The following is a 21,672-nucleotide window of genomic DNA, read 5'->3' on the forward strand; positions in this document are numbered from 1 at the left end:
TGGGGTCACAATTATTTATAATATATTTGACTTGGACAATGGAAGTTAATGTACTATTACCAAATTTGCAGATGACAATTTTAGGTGGGAATGGAAGGAGAGTCATAGAGTCATACAGCAAGGAAACAGACTCTTCGTTCCAAACAGTCTATGCTGAACATAATTCCAAACTAAACTAGTCCTACGCTTGGTCCCATATCCCTCCAAACATTTCCTGTTCATGTACTGGTGTAACTGTTTTTTACACGTTGGAACTGTAGTCACATCCGCCACTTCCTCTAGAAGTTCATTCCATACACGAAAATTATATAAAACATTTGCCTAGTCTTAAAATCTTTCTTCTCTCACCTTAATATTATCTTCCCTAGTCTTGAAATCCCCCACCCTGAGGAAAAGACACCTGCCATTCACCTTATCTATACCCCTTATGATTCTATTACCCTCTATAAGGTCAACTACTCATGTTCTAATGAAAAAAGTCCCAGTTTATCCAGTCTTTCCTTATAACTCAAACCCTCCATTTCCGGCAACATCCTCCTGAACACTCTTCAGCCTAGAAATATCGTTCCTATAACAGGGCGACCAGAACTGAACATGATACTCTAGAAAACCCTACCAACGTCCTGTACAATGTCAACATAACATCTCAACTGCTATATTCAAACATTTGAGCAATGAAAGCAAGCTTGCTAAATACCTTAACTAGCACATATGTGATGCCAACTCCAAAGAATTATGCACCTGAACCCCAGGTGTCTCTGTTCTACAACTACTCTGCTATGGAGATGCTAGTGTTGGACTATGGTGGACAAAGTCAAAAATCACACGTCAGCTAGCTGCCTGAGGAAGGAGTGTGGGTTCCAAAAGCTTGCAGTTTCAAATAAACCTGTTGGAGTATGACCCAGTGTTGTCTGATTTTTGACGACAATACTACGCAAGGCCCGACCATTAAGTGTGTAAATTCTGTCCTTGTTTGTATGATCAAAACTGCAATACCTCAAATTTAACTCTGTTACTCCTCAGTCCATTGACCAAATTGATCAAGATGTCTTGGTAATCTTTGATAAACTTCTTCACTATCCACTATACCACCAATTTTGGTGTCACCTGCATCTTCTACACCTTCTGTATTTTCATCTAGATGATTTACATACAGACAGCTCTGCTATAACGCGATGGTTATGTTCTTGTGCAACCCCACATTATATTTTTAAAAACCATGCTTTACAAACAGCGCATAAAGTTTGCCCTTTAGAAACAGGGTCCCCAATTCAATCATGTTAGTGAATTTGCATTAGCAAAACATGTTACAGCAGAACGATTTGTAAATGACAAACAAAAATGGACCCAGTACCGATTTCTGTGGAACACTGCTAGTCACAGACCTCTAGTCTGAAAAACCACCCTCCGCCCCATTCTGTCAAGCCAATTTTGTATCCAATTGGCAAGATCACCCTGAATCCCATATGACCTAACTTTACAAATTTGTTTACAATGTGGAACCTTGTCAAAGGCTTTATTGAATTCCAAGTAAAGAATGTCTACCACTCTGCCCTGAACAATCTTATTGGCTATTTCCTCATAAAACTCAATCAAGATTGAGAGACATGATTTCCCTCACACAAAAGCATGACTACCCCAATCATCCCTTGCTTCTCCAAATGCATATAAATCCTATCTTTCAGGATCACTTCCAAAAACCTAACCACCATCGAAGTCAGACTCAAATATACTAAGCTTCTCCTTACATCCCTTCTTAAACAAAGGCACAACATTAGCCACCTCCATAAATTTGCATTTATAGATACAAATATTTTTGCAAGAGGCCCTGCAATTTCCTCCCACAAGGCCCTGGGATACATTGGATCAGGTCCTAGAGATTTAGCCACCTTTATATTTCCAGCAGTACTACTTCTGTGATATGACTAGTTTTCAGAATATTAATATTTATTCCCAAGTTCTCAAGCCTCCATTTCTTTCTCCACAGTAAAAACTGATGTGAAGTACTCATTTAATATCTCTCCCATCTCCTGAAGTTCAACACAAAGAATACCCCTTTGACCTTTAAGGAGCCCTACTCTCTCTCTTTAGTTGTTATTGTTATCTTGCTCTTAATGTACTTACAGAATCTCTTGGGGTTATTCTTAACCTTATTTGCCAAGGTTCTCTCACATCCTCTATGCCTTCCTAATCTCTCTCAAGAAAGCTCCTACACTCTTTATTCTGTTAAAGAGATTCATTTGAACCCAGTTGTTTATTTTTTTTTAATTCTTGACTAGTATCTCAATATCTTTGTTCATCCATTGTTCTCCAATCCTACCAGTCTTACCTTTTACTCTAAACAGGAACATAAATCCTCCCACTTATCAAACATCCCTTTATTTGCAAAGAGTCTACTCCAATCGATTTTGAAAGTTCTCCTCTCATATCATTAAAATTTGCCTTACTCTAATTAAAAACTTTTTTTTTAAATGGAAGGCTTATCGTTTTCCATAACCAATTTAAAACAAATAGAATGATTACTAGACCTACAGTATTCCCCTACTATCTCTTGCCTTGTCTTATTATCCAAGACAAGGTCAAGTTTTGCTTCGTCTCTAGTTAGAACATTTACATATTGATAAAAGTTTCTTGAGGACAACACAGTTAACAGAAGGGTATAGACGAGAGTGGACAAAAACTTGGCAGATGTAATATTATGTGAGAAAATGTTAAATTATACACTTTGGCAGGGAGAATAGTGGAACTCAATATATTTGAAAGGTTGAAAGTCTACAGAAAGCTGTAGCATGGAAAGATTTGTGGGTCCTCATGCTTAACTCAAAAAGCTAACACCTAAATTCAACAGCTACTAGGAAAATAAAGGAACTGCTGGCCAGTATTTCAAGGGGAATAGAATGTAATACTACACAAGGTACTAGCAGATCTCATCTGTGGAAGAGTCCAGCATCAAAAGACAGAATCTCAGAGTAAGGGTTGCTTATATCTCTCTTCCCGCACCCACCCCATGTAGCAAATCTGTGATGTCAAAGGGGATGTCAAAGTTGGATTGTTAAAGTATTTTCAAAGCGATTCACAAATTTTGAATCAGTAAGGAAACAATGGGTTATGGGGACAAGATTGGAAAGTAGGACTATTAGATTAATCACAAACAACATAATCAACTCAACAGCCTGAATGGAATATTCCTTCTCAGAATTTAGCCATTATTGGTATCTGAAAGCCTTATAAGACAAGGGTGAGCAATTGAAAAGTCTCATAACTACACAAAGATCATTTCACAAAATAATGCAGACTTATTTTTATCTAGTATATTTGGTATGTGTTCTAAAATTAGAAAGGCTTAAGTATAAAACTGTTCAAAAACAAAATCAATCGAACAGTTCATGATGCTGAATCTAACAGACAAATGCTTTATCACCCACACCAGACTTGCACAAACACAAGTTTAAAGTGTTAAGTAGCTTACCTTTCTCATTCTCTTTGTAATTATAAATGCCTGTAGGAACATCAGCCTGGTATTGCGAGCCTACCATGATCTCCTGAAAAACACCACCAACCATCTTTATGAACTGTTTAGAAACTGTAGCACTTTACTACGCAATTCCTTTAAAGTTACTATTATATTGCACTTACAAGGCTGGCAGTCAGTAAGATACAGTTAAATAAGGTTCTTCCCGCCTGCTGGCCTTGGAAAATCTGACAAATTTATTTTGACATTGTTGCTGGCTGCAGGGGCCCCATGAATCAGAAGTCAGTAGCACTAGCACTACAGTAGGACAATACAAGAGCACCTGCAATTAGCTCAGAGATTTTAAAAGTTTAAGAAAACTCAAACTACACTCTGTTGATATAACATCCAACAACATTTTTATATTTAAACTTACATGCCATTTAGGAAGTCAGTGATAAAACATTCAACTTTATTTTCCAAATAATAGAAGTAAACATATGTAGCAGCCTTGCAGCAGGAAAGGAGAATAAATGTACCATTTCAGATATTGTTCACTGCAGCTCAGCAAAAATTGAAGAAGGGTGAATGAACAATATAATTACCAGGTGGACCTAGATTGAGATTCCTGGAGAATGCTACCTGCCTCGTGTCAACTCAAGCCTGGAAGTAATCCAGAATTGTCACAGGCTTGCTTGGGCTGTATCATTGTTGAGTTCTAAATGGATCTAAATGCAGCCATCAGCAGTGAGCATTCTGACTTGATGATAGAGAGAAGGTATCTGAAGAAACAAGGAGGTTGGCCTTTGACTGCTACCTAGGCTTTGACAGCCATAACCATCTTCGTGTGAGATACAAGTCCAGCCACTGGACTTCTAGCCCACTGACCGATGCCATTAATTTTTTTAATATTCCCTGGAATTAACTGTTTACTTCATGTCAAGGGCAAACAATGTAACTATTCCACTAAAATTGAAGCTAAGCAGTCTATTGGCCAGTAGAGAGCACCAATGATGACATAATATGAGAATTGGAAGTGATGTCATTTCAATGGTCCTTGAAGCTTATTTTTGAAAAAAATACAAGAAAAAACACCCTGAACTAGATTTAAAATGGCAATGGAAGTCTTCCTCACTAGCTGGAGGACCGATAGGGGGATTTTCACAGATTTTCACAGGGGGACTCCAACCAAATAAAATGTCTGCTATCTTGATCTAGAGAGGTGGAAGGCATAAAGGAAGGCAATGCATAGATTTAATAAAATTGTGATGCCTTTCTTCACGTTAAAACACACTTAATCCTCGTGATTTTAAAAATCACAATTACTAAAAAAAGTTTAACGTTTTTTAATTAGGCATGAATTTGACAAATTATAGGAATGTGATGCCCAGATTGTGCAGTGATACTCTCTTAATAAATCACTCAGTACTATACATGATCCGGATGTTACAGGCAAATGCATTCTCTTAATGAAAATTACATTACTTCCAGATTTAACTAGTACTTATAAATGCCCAATGATGCACATTCCCCACAAACCAAGTTTAATACATGGCAGATAAATGTAATGTTATATCAGAGGCAGAGTTGGAAGTCACGTGCAAATGGAATGCACAATATTGCAAAATCTGTTATAGAGTCATAGAAATGTACAGCCTGGAAACAGACCCTTCGGTCCAACCAGTCCATGCCGACCACATATCCCAACCCAATCTAGTCCCACCTGCCAGCACCCAGCCCATATCCCTCCAAACCCTTCCTATTCATATACCCATCCAAATGCCTCTTAAATGTTGCAATTGTACCAGCCTCCACCACATCCTCTGGCAGCTCATTCCATACACGTACTACCCTCTACATCAAAAAGGTGCCCCTTAGGTCTATTTTATATCTTTCCCCTCTCACCCTAAACCTATGCAGCCGCAACATGACCTCCCAACTCCTGTACTCAATACTATGACCAAGAAAGGAAAGCATACCAAATGCTTTCTTCACTATCCTATCTACCTGCGACTCCACTTTCAAGGAACTATGAACCTGCACTCCTTTGGTCTCTTTGTTCAGCAACACTCCCTCGGACCTTACCATTAAGTGTACAAGTCCTGCTAAGATTTGCTTTCCCAAAATGCTGCACCTTGTATTTATCTGAATTAAACTCCATCTGCCACTCCTCAGCCCATTGGCCCATCTGGTCCAGATCCTGTTGTAAGCTGAGGTACACTCTTCGCTGTCCACTACACCTTCAATTTTGGTGTCATCTGCAAACTTACTAACTGTACCTCTTATGCTCGCATCCAAATCATTTATGTAAATTACAAAAAGTAGAGGACCCAGCACCGATCCTTGTGGCACTCCACTGGTCACATGCCTCCAGTCTGCAAAACAACCCTCCACCACCACCCTCTGTCTTCTACCTTTGAGCCAGTTCTGTATCCAAATGGCCAGTTCTCCCTGTATTCCATGAGATCTAACCTTGCTAATCACAGTCTCCCATGGGGAACCTTGTCGAACGCCTTATTGAAGTCCATATAGATCACATCAACTGCTCTGTCCTCATCAATCTTCTTTGTTACTTCATCAAAAAACTCAATCAAGTTTGTGAGATATGATTTCCCACGCATAAAGTCATGTTGACTATCCCGAATCAGTCCTTGCCTTTCCAAATACATGTACATCCTGTCCCTCAGGATTCCCTCCAACTTGCCCACCACCGAGGTCAGGCTCACTGGTCTATACTTCCCTGGCTTGTCCTTACCACTCTTCTTAAACAGTGGCACCACGTTTGCCAACCTCCTGCCTTCCAGCACCTCACCTGTGACTATCGATGATACAAATATCTCAGCAAGAGGCCCAGCAATCACTTCTTTAGCTTCCCACAAAGTTCTCGGGTACACCTGATCAGGTCCTGGGGATTTATCCACCTTTAACTGTTTCAAGACATCCAGCACTTCTTTCTCTAAACGGGACATTTTGCAAGATGTCACCATCTATTTCCCTACAGTCTATATCTTCCATATCCTTTTCCACAGTAAATACTGATGCAAAATATTCATTTAGTATCTCCCCCATTTTCTGTGGCTCCACACAAAGGCCGCCTTGCTGATCTTTGAGGGGCCCTATTCTTTCCCTAGTTACCCTTTTGTCCTTAATATATTTGTAAAATCCCTTTGGATTCTCCTTAATTCTATTTGCCAAAGCTATCTCATGTCCCCGTTTTGCCCTCCTGATTTCCCTCAAGTAAACTCCTACTTTCTTTATACTTTTCTAAGGATTCACTCGATCTATCCTGTCTGTACCTGACACATGCTTCTTTCTTTTTCTTAACCAAACTCTCAATTTCTTTAGTCATCCAGCATTCCCTATAGTTGCCAGCCTTCCCTTTCACCCTGACAGGAATATACTTCTCTGGATTCTAGTTATCTCATATCTGAAGGCTTCCCATTTTCCAGCCGTCCCTTTACCTGCGAACATCTGCCTCCAGTCAGCTTTTGAAAATTCTTGCCTAATACCGTCAAAATTGGCCTTTCTCCAATTTAGAACTTCAACTTTTAGATCTGGTCTATCCTTTTCCATCACGATTTTAAAATGAATAGAATTATGGTCGCTGGCCCCAAAGTGCTCCCCCACTGACACCTCAGTCACCTGCCCAGCCTTATTTCCCAAGAGTAGGTCAAGTTTTGCACCTTCTCTAGTAGGTACATCCACATACTGGAATCAGAAAATTGTCTTGTACACACTTAAGAAATTCCTCTCCATCTAAACCTTTTACACGATGGCAGTCCCAGTTGATGTTTGGAAAGTTAAAATCTCCTACCATAACCACCCTATTATTCTTACAGATAGCTGAGATCTCCTTACAAGTTTGCTGCCAATTGGAATTTAATTTGGGCCATTCAAATCAGACAAAACACAGCTGCCAAGACACAAAGGAACATCAATACATTCCACAGAGCACATATTAGCACAACTCATGTCAAAAACAGGGGAATCATGTTACATTTAACAGCTTTGCATTCAGTTATATGAGGAGGCTAGAAAGACATTCAGCTTTTGTTGGCATGCTGCAACAACAGATAAGAAAATAATTTGGAATAAAAAAAACCTATCAGAAACAGCGAGATGTATAAGTAACATTAGTATAGAGTGAAAATACACAACCAGTACCTTTTTCCAATCTTCTGATGGTATGTAATCTTCATCATCATCAGATTCTTCTTCCCCTTCATTACCTATGAATGTTAACACATTAATGTTCTGCCCTTAGTTGTAAAATATATAAAGCATTCTCATTTATAGAAATTATGAGGAATTTATTATGCGATTTGCAACTTTCAATTTGTTTTTGAACACAAGTGTTTTTGAAACTTCTACTTCCTATTCTTATGCACATTTTTGGAAAAAAAGTACCATAGTCTCAGTCTACAAATACACAATCAGAACTTTGCAATTTTAACCACAAATACATCTGGATTCCATCATATTAAATCTTGGTACGCCTTATACAAGACAAAAATACACAACTTTCTGTGAATGCTGAAATGGATATATGTAAGTCAACTTTTCAATTTGACTCAATTGGTTTAAAACAAATGCTCCACAAGTTTGAAATTTCAGTCAGAGACCAACCATGTTCCAACTTGGTGCAATTATTCTACTAAATTGGGGATAAATACAACTAGGATTAATAGGTAGAGAAAATGTGAGAAATTTCTTAATTTACATATATATTGTTACAGTAAAAATAAATGTATACTATATTTAACTGCCATCATCTGATTTTAATACCCAAGACCATCACAGACTGAAGTGACTGATAAAAAAGGACAAATGCAGACCTGAAATAGTCACAGTGATCATCATTACAGATGGAGGGAGGTACAGAGAAACTACACAAATACACTAAGCTGGCTCCACTGAAATTACAATTTAATCCAAAAACGTGAACCCAGTCAATAAGTCAATGTGAAAATTTGTACTCTATTTAAGTCACATATGTCCATTCATATATTTGGAGATATAAAATGGTTTGCACAGTATTCGGCTTGGAAAGACAATAAACTGTGAAATGCACAATGAACCAAATTACAGTTATTTGCTTGGCAGAGAAAAAGAAAGAAAATATAAATTCACAACAGAACCTGGAATGCTTACTCTCTTCCCTATTTCTCTCAACTTTCAAAGTGACTGCCCAGTAAAAAGTCAACTTGGGAAACAGCCATTCACCAAAAACTCCAGAATTCTACAAATGTAACTACTCCCGAAGAAAAAGGTAGCAGCTGCATACGTGAACTGAGGTTTCAATCTCTCAATGCAGACTCTAAGAACTTTAAACTGCATTTGCTTTTATCTGCCTGTTTATATTAGACACCTTGCCCAACTTCCATACAAATCACCTTTCAAATCCATTTTCTATGTTTGCATTTTAATGGGTTAGTAGGTAATAAAATTCTTCTTTCACCCAAGCAAACCTTTGGAATTAGCTTTCATTTTCGAGCAAACATATTTTGATTGAAGTGCGATAGCTGGGTGCTTAAAAAAGCAAAACTATTTGCTGTAAATGGCCAATTTAAAGGTAAAAATAGGGAACAACAATCCCAGTCATCTGCTCGTAATAAAATGTACATTTTCTGTAATTAAACCAGAGCTGAAATACATATCAAAATTATACTAAACACTCAACTGGATATGTGCCAAAGCTTGAAAATTTAATCATGAGTTGGGGGCAAAATGAGAAAATGGCTATTCTAAAGCAGAAATCAGAATCTGTTTTTTCTCCTTGCTTTTTTTTTTGGGGGGGGAACGCTTGCATGCATGCACAAGTGTGCTGGCCCTCCAAACGCTAAATTCTTGCTGTTCAAAAGTTCACTATAAGCAATTGCCACAACAACTAGGTTTGGAATGACTGCTGTTGGGTGAAAGGAATCTTGGCAAGAATAGGATCAGAGAAGAGAGACTGGGACTTATAGATGTGTGTGAAGGACTGTGAAAAGAGTGGGGAACTCCACTTTGAGGGGGTGAAGGCAGACTCCAATTGTGGGGGAGGCGAACTCCATTTGATTGGGGGTGGGAGACTGGGATTGCAAAGGAAAAGGAGACAACAGTTAAATATTTTAACAAGGATAGTGTATGGTATGAAAATTACTATCGTAATAACATCGTCAATTATATACTTCAAATGAGCGTCTGTGTATTACATCTTCAAATTTCTCATTCACTGAATTACTATTAGATGCACTCATTGTGTTTGGAACAAACACATAGCTGTTTAGCTGTGACCTTCACCAGTCTGTGGAAAGTGTATACTTTGGATGTACTGGGATGTCAGTTATTTCATTAAAATCTGCATTTGTTGTTAATTCATTCATATATCCCTAAATATATTGCTGAATTCTTCATTTCTGAATCTATGCAAGTGCAAATATTGCATAAATCAGCACAAACACAAAAAGCAATTTTACAAGATTGCATTGTCTAATAAAAACAGTAAGGAAATAAAAAAGGAACCTGCCAAAATCAAAACAGAAGACATGGGGGGAGAAAAAAAAAGTCCTCCAAAACAGAAATAGCTACAGTTAAATGCTAGTAAATATGCAAATGCGGTCCCAAAAGTGTTTGTTAAAATAATGCAGTTCTAGTTAGTCATGAATAATTGATGTCACTTTGTCAGAAAACATTACTAATAATAGCTATAAAACAATTAGGACAATTAAAATGAACAATACAGGTGCCCTTTGCAGGTATATGAGATGCAGCAGTAGAACGTTAACAAATAAAAGGTACAATGTTTAGTACAAGTTTATCAATCCATCAACTCTTGAAATAACTGTTGCTTTAGCCAGAGGTTTAGTCTTCAGATATTTTTAATCCCTTGAGATAACACTATCTCTCCTAATATAAAGGACCCACTTCCAGCTTGTCACTGTGGTATTAGTTGTTAATACCTAATTCTTGATAAATTGATATCAAGATGAATTTCAACCAGGTACAAATAATGAAAACTATATTCTTACATGCTACCAATCTTCAGCCAACTGTATTGTGCAAATGACTCAATTTTTAGAATCCATGGCACCGATAAATCACACTCCAAGTTTAACTAATGGGTAATTTCACAACTTGCACTTATGACAGTATATACTGGAACCGGCTGTGGCAAAACCACTTGTTACTTTCGCAATAACGAAGAGTAGAATAGCTATTAAGAATATCTTTGATAATGTGGCAAGTGAATAAAATTTGGCTTCTTTCACATTCACAAGGAAGTATACCTATGTCTAAGTATTTACATCTGCGTGGTCGGATCATCTCTTGCACATCTTGAGAGGTAGTCAAAGGTGCAAGGTCATCATTAGAAGACTGGGTTTCATCATCTTGTCCACTTGAGTTCTTTGGTATTTCTTGCTGCACAAATAAGAGATGTCAATAATATAGCTCAGTTAATACAATAAAGTTTGATGAAAAAATGAAGTTAAAAATAAAGGCCCTCATGAGACTTTAAAACCTCGGATGTATATAATAGAAACAAAGTGAATGATAAGAAATCAGAATTCAGATTGTAAAAAAATAATGTTTTGATTAAAAATAACAAGAGAAAAAGGGAACTGCATTCGGCTAGCTAAACTGGAGTCCATAATAGTTGTGAAAAGAAAATTCATGTTCATTATAGAAAAATTGCACCATACTGAATTCGATCAGTATCTGGATGAAAATGTTTCTATTTTGTGCACATGAAAATTCATTACAAGTGTGAGATGGTAAAGGACTTATAAACAACCTGCACTGAAAAGGTGAAAAACTATAAAGAAAAATTACCATAGTTACTCCAGAGACTAGTTAAAAAATCACACAACACCAGGTTATAGTCAAACAGATTTATTTGGAAGCACTAGCTTTCGGAGCACTGCTCCTTCATCAGGTTGACAACCACCTGATGAAGGAGCAGTGCTATAAAAGCTACGGCTTCCAAATAAACCTGTTGGACTCTAACCTGGTGTTGCGTGATTTTCAACTTTGTACACCCCAATCCAACAGCGGCACCTCCAAATCCTGAGACTAGGGATACATTTCTTTAAGGGGGAGGAAATTCAAGGAGAAAATATGTATATGACAATCCCAAGGAATTACAGCACAATGTCATTAGGATTTTACTGATTTTACTTTCTCACTCCTTCAGTTAAGTCTTTTCTTTGCCCTTTACGAATGGGTTCACATTTCACTATTAAGCATTCCTAGTTTTTACCTATCATTTACATTCATACATAAAAATATATGAACAAGCGAGAGTCACCCTTTCGTCCAGAGAGAGATGATTTGCTCAGCTTCACCTTCACAGCAAAGTAAGATGCATGTTGCAAAGTTTAACCTGAGATCTTGAAAGCTGATGGTGTTTTGAAATTCAGCTCTGGACTAAACAGAATGGAGAGTTGTGTATGCAGCCAAAGCAAATTAACTAAGGTGGAGGATGGTGTCAGTGGCGGGGAAGTAATGTTTAGCATTTACCAAAAACAACTGATTTTGACATGCTCAATTTTCGTTGGAGGTAATCATGGATCACCCACAATATAGGTCATTCCGCTATAACATGCGTTGCGTCAGTGCAAGTTGGCTATAATTCAACTGACGAATGGTAGACATTGTTTGGATAACATGAACTTTCTACTGAAGGGGTATAGTGATTTTCTATAGTGGTTTTCTATAGTGTGAGATTGCAGAGGAACATAGCTGTCGCATTATAGCAGAACGACCTGTACATGGAAAATAAGTAGACAAAACCATTCAATATGATCATGCAATTTCATCCCACTCCCACTTTCTCTCCATACCACTTGATTCCTTTAGCTACAATATACCTAACGATCTGGCCCCAAAAGTTTTCTGTGGTACAAATTAGTTCTGAAAGCAGGCAATCTGATATGTTCGAAATGCAAACTGATATGAAAGTAGATGCAATCAATGATGATAAATAGGGAATATGTAACTAATAGCTATGGTTTAAAAAAAAGCTGAGGATGTATCCTTGAGAAAGTTTAAAAAGTAATGCAGGGATGTAAGAGTCTGCTCACAAGCACGAACAGATAGAAAGGAACGGAAAAGCAGGCTCAAAGTTGGATCATGGAGAACGAAAGGAGAAAGGGGTTTATCTTAGAGAAGTGGAAGGTGACAAGAGGATACAAGACTTGAAGCCATGGAGTATAATTGATGACTCACCCAAAGTGGACAATAAATTCAAAACGAAGTTGACAGTTTATACAGAATATAAAAGAATGAAGGATATAGGGTGAGGGCACAGTTATATATCGAGTTAAGCCTAAATGTTAGGTTTGGTATCAAAAACAGAGGCAATCTTATATTTGGGTCAACTTCTATGCCACAAACTACAACAACTGTAACTAAGGTTGAAATGATTGAGGTATTAAGTTCATGTGAAACAGAAAGCTGAGATGGGCATGTCTTTGGAGAATTTACATGACGTAAGATATTGAGCAATGAGGAAAGTGAAAAAAGACTAAGACAATTACATTCCTACAGAGACAACTTGGATTTGGTAGGAAAAAAACCCAAATTGACAAGTTTCTCATAATAACTGGACAGAAAACTTAAAAATTGCACAGTCACTATTAGATTTCACTGAAGCCCCAGTAACAACAGAACCAAAACTGCATCAAATGAAATTCGCAGCTCCATCCTGTAGTTAGCTCTGGTGGAATCTGCTGTTCCCAAACTTTTAACTAACCTGATGTAGATGTACATCTGGTAGATCCTCGGTCTCTGGAACTTCACTACTTCCACTATTTTCCTCATTATCTCCATCATCTCCATCATCCTCCTCCTCTGCTTCATCATCTTCATCATCATCGTCGTCGTCATCCTCGTCTTCCTCACCAGGAAATGGAACAGTCTTCCCATAACCATACAAATTTAATAAATCTTGGATTGGCATTTCACCTTCCTAAAATGGAAAAAACACAGAAGAGGCATTTAGTTACAAAGGCTATTTCTTGCACTAGCTTGACACAAAGTAGGTCAAAGTAGGAGGATTTCATTAACATGGCTGTCTAGTTAATTCAATAGCTGTGTACCTAGATATGTAATATGATTCAATTTTATGCAGTTAACTCAATCATGAGGGAAAATTTGAGATAGCTTAAGAACTGATTGATATTTGACAGTAAACCTCCCATGAAAAGGTTCCAGTATCTTAGCCTACAATGAATTAGCTTGGTACTGCAAGAGTAGCCTCAGATGATACTACACACTATTTTTGCAGAGATGACAGGCATTTGGCAACGCCAACATTAACTAACAGTCAAATCTATAACTGGCATGGATGGTAGCTAGCTACAGTTGCCCTTTCAAACTGCTGTAGTGGTGCTGCCAGTTCTTCCAGTGCTGTTAGGTAGAATTCCAAGTTTCCCTACAATAACAAAGGAACAGCTAGATATTACTTTCAAGTTTGGATGGTGAGCAATGTGGGTGGGAAATTTGCAAGTGATGTTCTTGTTCTGCAAGACAGTAGAGATTGCAAGCGCAGGAGGTGCTGGTAAAAATAACCTGGTGAATTGTTGCAGTGCATCTTGTAGACAGTACACACTGCATTCAGTGCACTGGTTGTGGAAGCAGTGAATATTTAAGGTTATGGATGGTATGCCAATTAAGTTAGAACCAACCAGGTCCCAGAAGCTAAGCTTCTAATGCGTCGTTGGAGCTGAACAGGAGACAATGGTGTAGTGGTAATGTCAATGGACTAGCAATTCAGAATCTCAAGTCAATGCTCAGGGGACTGGGTAACTTATAGCAGATAGTGGAATTTGACTTCAATAGAAAGATCTGGAAGAAAGAGCCGGCCTAATTATCATTAAAAGCCTCCTGGTTCACTAATGCCCTTTTTCACTAATGCCCTTTAGGGAAGGACATATGCTTTTCTTATCTGGTTTGGACTACATGCGAGTGCAGAACCACAGCAATGTCGTCGACTCTGAACTCATCTAGCCAATTAGAGATGGGCAATAAATGCTGGCCTAGCTAGCAACATCTTTGAACAATTAAATAGAATTTAAGACACACCTGACATGTATTTCATAGATTGTGGAAAGGCAGTGGAGGATCAGGTCAGGGATTACTCATTGCATAGTGGAAGCGGTAGCACTAACAAACCAGAGACTAACAAACCAGAGACTTGCACTAATTGTGGCAATATAAGTTTATGGGGGAGGCGATGGCTATTTGGGAGTATTACCGGACCAGTAATCAAGGTTAATTCATTGGTTTGAATTCCAAATCATAGTAACTGAACTCAAGATGCACCATTTAAATCTGGAATTAAAAAGGGGGTTAATGATGACCACAAAACCATTGCCATTTGTCGTAAAATCTGTCATTATCTGGTCTGACCTACAAACCATCACGGACCTCACAACTGACCTATACACCAGAAATGATAATGGCAATCCCAGCTCTGTTGACCTTGCAAAGTCTTAAATGGTGGCTGTACCAAAATTATATGAGTTGTCCCACAAGCCAATCAAGCAACAGCCTGAATATCATATTTATAAAGCTATATCAGACGCGATAGCACAGTAATAAATATTGGGAGTGAGTTGCCCTGTACTTTGTTTTGGACTGCTTTATATTCTCAGAGGTTGCAAATGGAACAGAATACACAAATCAACAATTAGCCCACGTCTGACCTAAGGTTGGAAAGAAGGTAAGTGATTAAGCCAGCTGACAATAAGTGAGCATGTGACACCACCACCAAGAAACACTGCAATGGAAGCCTTGGGATGAATTGAACATACTGTGATGCGTATCAATGTGATGTGCATCCACATCTGAATAACCTTCTAATCTCCGTCTCGGCTCATACAAACAACCTGAGCAAAGCACAAGAGGTGCCTTACCAAATAACAAATGCATTCAGTAAAGGATGAGTGAAATTTCAAAACTCCATATTCCTTAGGTTCAGTATGTCTGGTGTCTCACAAATTAATCCCATTTTCCGGGTTATCTTTGTTACCCAATATTTAGGTATACAGAGTAAAGAGTATTAAGGTAGTATTAATAAAGCCCTATATCCAATGCTCTCACATGTCCTTCAATATTCTAGGTCTGACTTATTGATTAACAAGACATGAGGAAGGATATTTTTAAAAAAACAATCGTTTGGATTTGTTAAGGGACTGAACTTTTTGCATTTGCAGTAATCTCAGCATTCTTTCAAAAACAAAAAACTACATATATGCGATAAGTGAAGTAAAAATAGAAATTTGCCAGAAATGTGTAGGTCAAGTAGCATTTATAAAGGGAAATGCTGCCAGAAAGGTCATCAATTTGAAACTTCCTCTCACCACAGATGGAATCTGTTTAAACAAAATACAAAATTTTCTGGAAGCTTTCACTTTATGTTCATCATTGAATCTCTACTGTGTAGAAGCAGGCTATTTGGCCCATCCAGTATACATCGCCCCCCCCCTGCAGAGCATCCCATTCAACCCTATCCAGTCCTGTAACCCTGCATTTTCCCATGGCTAGTCCACCTAGCCTACGCATCCCTGGACACTATGGGCATTTTTGCACAGCCAATCCACCCAACTATCAAATCTTTGGACTGTGGGAGGAACCTACATAGATACATGGGGAGAACATGCAAACTCCACACAAGGGTGGAACTGAACCTGGGTGCTCATTACCAAGAGGCAGCAGTGCTAACCACTGAGCCACTATTCTGCCCTATTATAACTTACCTTATTAGCAAACTAAATTTCATTTATCTCTATAATTTCCCTGTAAAACAAAAGCTGAGTTATCATTGTAGGTCATAACCAGCACCACTTCGTTCCTTTCCTCCTACTCTTACCTAGACACGCACAGCTGAAGGACTACGATGATAAGAGCACAAGCAGGACAGCAGATTTTCCAACTGAGCATGCATGGATGGAACTAGTGGAGGATGTCAGCTGCAGCTGGAACACCTTCAACGTTTTCATCCAAGGATTCCAGTATGTAACTCAAGGTCAAGACAGGCAAAAAACATAACACTGCATAGAAAACCTTAGGGCAACATACCTTACAACTTCATCATAACCTCTCTACAGATACCACGGAAGATAGCAGTGATCTGCCTTTAGAGCACAACCTCCTGAAGCATAGTATTTTAGACATGGTGCAAGTGTTGACTCTATGCTTGTTTAGGAGTTTTCTTTCTTTGTGAATGGATCTCTGTAGCTAGCACATTGTTATATGGAAAGGCTGTGACTCAAAAAAAAAGCTGGTGTTGCGCCTACTGAAGTTGGAGCATTTCAGTGGTGTGCCTCAGCAAAGGTAGATAGTAGTTACATAAGCTGTTCTCATATTCTGGAGACAACTAGAAAAAAAAAGGGCAGTTGTAGATGGGTTTAGTGATTAATAAGTGAGGTGCCTTCCAATAAGGCAATCATCAAATAAGCAGTGAAAGCATACTGATGAGCTAAACACCAATATCTCATATTTGAACGCTTCAATATAACTAATCAAAAGTCTCTCCAGTTTGACAGTTCACCAAAACTCTTGGTGGATGCAGTTTCCTGAACCTTTTGATTTGTAGAAACAGTACAGATTGGCTGCACTTATGGGAATGAGGGAATCGTACAATTACTGATAACTGCTCTTCTAAGTACTTACACTGAGAAATAGTGATTTCCTACTACAGAGTTAGTGAGGAAGCCAGAAGAGTGCAGGATCATCTTGTGGTGCTGACCAGATGTTACTTCCTGCAATTTTTACATGATCTTAAACACACCTTTCGGCCTGGGAAAATTGCATGTCAAGAGTCTTTTGCTTATCCGAACAGGGAGCCGGCAGTGTGCCTTCTTTCAGTCTTTCATTTAGTCATTAAGGCTACAAATTTGTTCAGACTGCAGTCCCTGCCCGAATTTTGGACGTGCCAAAATGTCATCTTTTGTTTTTTAAATAAATATGATCCAGAAAAATGAGACTAAACATGCCACAAAAATGAAATCAAATGTTCAATCATCCAATCTTCTTAGAATGAGTTAATGAATGACAGGTTCCAAATATCAAACATCTCCACTTGCAACTCGGGTGTTAAACTAAAATCAGTCCTAGCAGAAAATGTTCATCTCATGTTTTGCTAAGTACAGCAGTCTCCATATTGCAAATGGGTTCCATTCTGGAGTCCTTTTGCAAGTTGATTTATACATCAATCACAACATATGCAGTGTAATTTAAAGTACCCATTTGTAAGAATAGGAAATGTTTGCAAGTTAGATCTTTAAAATTACACCCCTGCATTGGATCACATTCATAAGTATGAGTTTTCATGGATGTTATAAGATAACATCAAGTGTTAGTGGTCAGCCAATGCACTAGTATTTGAAAACAGCTCCTGATCATTATTACAACTCCTGTTGGAAAATGCATACATCAACACATGATTGACCTTTCATTAGAACTGTACATTAATGCCAACATACATACACAGAATGTATGAGTGCCACAAACAGAATTCCACAATTCAGAATTCTATGACCAATAGATCAGGCAAAAACTCTGTAGTCACAATTGGTCATGGACAATTAAAATAAACCTGTGGTAACAGTTATATCCTTAAATGATAGCAGAGCCATTACCCATATGCAAAACAAAGCTGAAGAAGTTCTTACAAGATCTTTAACCAGAAATACTGATTCACCTTGATCTCTGGAGATCAATCCTATTACAGATATCAATCTTTAGTCAATTCACATTATATCACGTGACATAAAAAAACAGCTAAAATGATTGGATGAAAAGCCTACATGCCCGAGCAACATCCCAACAAAAGTGAAGATGTGCTCTAAAACAAGGTGTTTCTCTAGTCAGGCTTTTCCAATGGAGCTACAACTCTAGCATTTACCCAAGAAAAACATCTAGGTACATCCTGCTCATAAAATGCTAAACAAATCTAATTTGGTCAACTAGAATTCTATCAGCGTACTCTCATTAACAATGAAGTGAAGGAATGGTGTCAGAGCATATCAAGCAGCACTTACTTGCTGATAACCTACTTACTGATGCTCAGTTTAGGTTCCATCAGGATCACTTGGCTCCGGACAACAGCCTTTGTCCAATCAAGCACCAAAAGTACTAGTTTCCATGATTAGGCAATAGTACTTACTCTCACCATTAAACAAGCAAAAAGTCCTTGTAAAAGTGAAGTCAATTGTAATTAGGGGGAAACTCTTCACTGATTAGAGTCATTAACAGCTCAAAGAAGTTGCAAAGCAAATATCTCAGCTCCAGGCCCTCAATTCAAGATTTCCTCAGGGTAGTGTCTCAGGCAAAACGATTAAATGCTCATTTCCATTCTCAACAACTATAGTGAAGCATTTAGTGGAAGGACACAGGAAGACCTAAACAACGTTCAGGATCATAAACGACAATTACCATTAGTGTCACAAAGCACAGGCAATGATCATTTTCAAAAAATGGATATACAACATCATCAGGGGAAAGTGAGGATATTTTCCTTTATTCCCAATTCCTCCACCTCCTCCGCTTGTGTTCCCAGGATGACCAATTCCACCTCAAAGTCCCCGATGGCCCCCTTCCCACGTGATTGACAATGCCCTCCGGTGCATCTCCTCCACTTCATGCACCACTGCCCTTGAACACCACTCCTCCCAACGCAACAAGGACAGAACCCCCCTGGTGATCATGTTCCATCCAATCATCCTCTGTCACTTCCGCCACCTCCAAATGGACCAGACCACCAGAGATATATTTCCTTCCCCACACCTATCAGCATTCCAAAAAGACCATTCCCTTTGCAACTCCCTCGTCAGGTCCACACTCTCCACCAGCTCACATCCCATTCCTGGCATCATTCCCTGCACCGCAGGAAGTGCAAAACCTGCACCCGCACCACTCACCCCACCTCTGTTCAAGGCCACAAGGGATCCTTGCACATCTGTCAGAAATTCACTGTATATCTACCAATGTCATCTACTGCACCCGTTGCACCCAGTGTGGTCTCCTCTACATCGGGGAGACAGGACATGTTTTTGCGGATCATTTCAGAGAACATTTCTGGGACACCCGCACCCACCAACCCCACTGTCCCCTGGCTGAAACACTTCAATAGCCCTTCCGCTCCGACAAGGACATCAGATCCTGGGCTTCCTCCACCGCCAAACCGTTACCACTCGACACTTGGAGGAGGAATGCCTCACATTCCGCCTTGAGACGATGCAACGACATGGGATAAATGTTGATTGCAACAGCTTCCTCATTTCCCCTCCTCCACATTATCCCAGTCCCAAGCTCCAACTCAGCACCGCCCTCTGGACCCTGCCCATCACTGCCCCCTCTCACCTATCACCTTCTCACTCACCTTCATCCACCTGTCGCTTTCTCAGCTATTTCCCCTCCAACCCCACCCCCCTCCCATTTATCTCTCAGCCCAACCCACAGGCCTCATTCCTGATGGAGGGCTTATGCCCGAAACATCAATTCCCTCGCTTCTTGGATGCTGCCTGACCTGCTGTGGTTTTCAAACACCCCACACTCAACCAACGTCATTACCACCCATAGTCACCCACCATGAATATCCAGCTAGGGGGAAGACACCACTCGTCAGACACTTAACTGGACTAGCTACAGGTATAGGATGTGTACAATTCAGCATGAATAACTCATCACCTGACTTCATAAACTTTCTATCATCCGTAACACAAATTATGTGATGGAAGACTTTGACTTGCCTGGTTAAATGCTGCTCAAACATTCAAGAAGCTCCACGACAAAGCAAATTACATTGACTTTCATCAACATATTGTGGTTCCAATAAAGCAACACATACAAGCAATTTTCTTCTTCAGGCTAATATCTATCAAATGTGACCTCTGCAAACAATAAGGGCAGCAGAAGGCTGAGAACGCCCACCATCTGCAACAACACAGTCAAAATCTTGGAGCTCTTTTATAAATAAAACGAGACACCTGCAGACTAATGAAGGTGGCTCACTATCTTCTGAAGGACAACTTGTGATGACCATGCCAAAAGATGAGTTCAAAATAAACGCAAGTGTTGAAATGGAAACAATAGACCTACCAGGAAAAACATCACTGATGTCAGCAATTACAGATCTTGGAATGAGCACTTTGTAAAGACAATGTGCCTTGGCATCAGTTGAGATAGCTCTTATATCATCACAAATTGTTTCAGTGTCAACGCTAAAAATATCTAGGTGCCAGAGTAAGATTGGTAAAATGTGTTGACAGAACTGTTTTGATTTGATCATAAGTTTTAAAAAAAAGTGGTAAATAATTAAAGACACATCCCAAGCACATTCAGGTTATAAGCAAACGGATAATGAATTGACAAGAATTAACAAGATTAACACTATTTGAATTGGTATACGGACCTGTGTGAGTGTCAATGTTAATGTCAAGAGGCATGTTTAGTGAAAGCCACTGTGATAAACAGGAATGTAATGCAGAATGTGCTGCAGTTATGGCAATATCATAAAGCATCTGGTTTAACCACATCATGTAAAACTCCAGTATATAGGTGAAGAAAGTGAGGTCTGCAGATGCTGGAGATCAAAGTTGAAACTTTATTGCTGGAACAGCACAGCAGGTCAGGCAGCATCCAGGGAACAGGAGATTCGACGTTTCGGGCACAGGCCCTTCTTCAGGAATGAGCAGAGAGTGTTCAGCAGGAGAAAGTGGAAAATGAAGTGTTGTTCTTTGAACTTGCGTTAAGGAACACTGCAACAGATCTGGGACAGAAATGTTGGTGTAGGAACACAGTGGTGTGTTGAAGTGGAGGCAGTGGGAAACTCTGGGTCATGTTTTACAGACAGAGTGTAGGTGTTCAGCAAAGCGGTCATCAAATCTGTGTTTCATCTCCCCCGATATACAGGAGACCACATTCTGAGCAGTGAATGAAATAAATGAGTTGAGAGAAGTGCAGGTAAGCTGCTGCTTCACCTGGAAGGTGTGCCTGAGGCCTTGGATACTGAGGTTGGAGGAAGTAAATCGGCAAGTAAGTCACCTTGTGCAAGACCAACCCCTTCCCACAAACGTCACTTCAATATATTACCACCTTTCCTGAGCTGTTAACAGTTCTGATGAAGAATCGCCAGACTCGAAATATTATCTTGCTTTCAAAGAACACAGAACATTACAGCACAGTCCAGGCTCTCTGACCCTCAATGTTGTGCTGACCTGTGAAACCAGCCTGAA

The 21,672-nt window shown here is 39.2% G+C and overlaps 1 protein-coding gene across 9 annotated transcripts in view; it reads right to left on the reverse strand.

The window, feature by feature from the left end:
- The window catches only part of LOC122554413 (mesoderm induction early response protein 1-like), a 62,999-nt gene that overhangs the window by 22,576 nt on the left and 18,751 nt on the right, over window positions 1-21,672 (reverse strand). For 8 of the 9 annotated variants that reach the window (XM_043699399.1, XM_043699402.1, XM_043699398.1 and 5 more), the window contains 4 exons: window positions 13,185-13,400; window positions 10,720-10,852; window positions 7,616-7,680; window positions 3,470-3,542 (listed from right to left, as the gene is read on the reverse strand). In XM_043699399.1, the coding sequence (XP_043555334.1) occupies window positions 3,470-3,542; window positions 7,616-7,680; window positions 10,720-10,852; window positions 13,185-13,400 (487 nt within the window). The remainder of the gene's footprint in view (window positions 1-3,469; window positions 3,543-7,615; window positions 7,681-10,719; window positions 10,853-13,184; window positions 13,401-21,672) is intronic. The other variant, XM_043699400.1, reaches the window with a different exon arrangement.

Source organism: Chiloscyllium plagiosum, chromosome 11 (genome assembly GCF_004010195.1).
Source record: "Chiloscyllium plagiosum isolate BGI_BamShark_2017 chromosome 11, ASM401019v2, whole genome shotgun sequence".
Classification (NCBI taxonomy): domain Eukaryota; kingdom Metazoa; phylum Chordata; class Chondrichthyes; order Orectolobiformes; family Hemiscylliidae; genus Chiloscyllium; species Chiloscyllium plagiosum.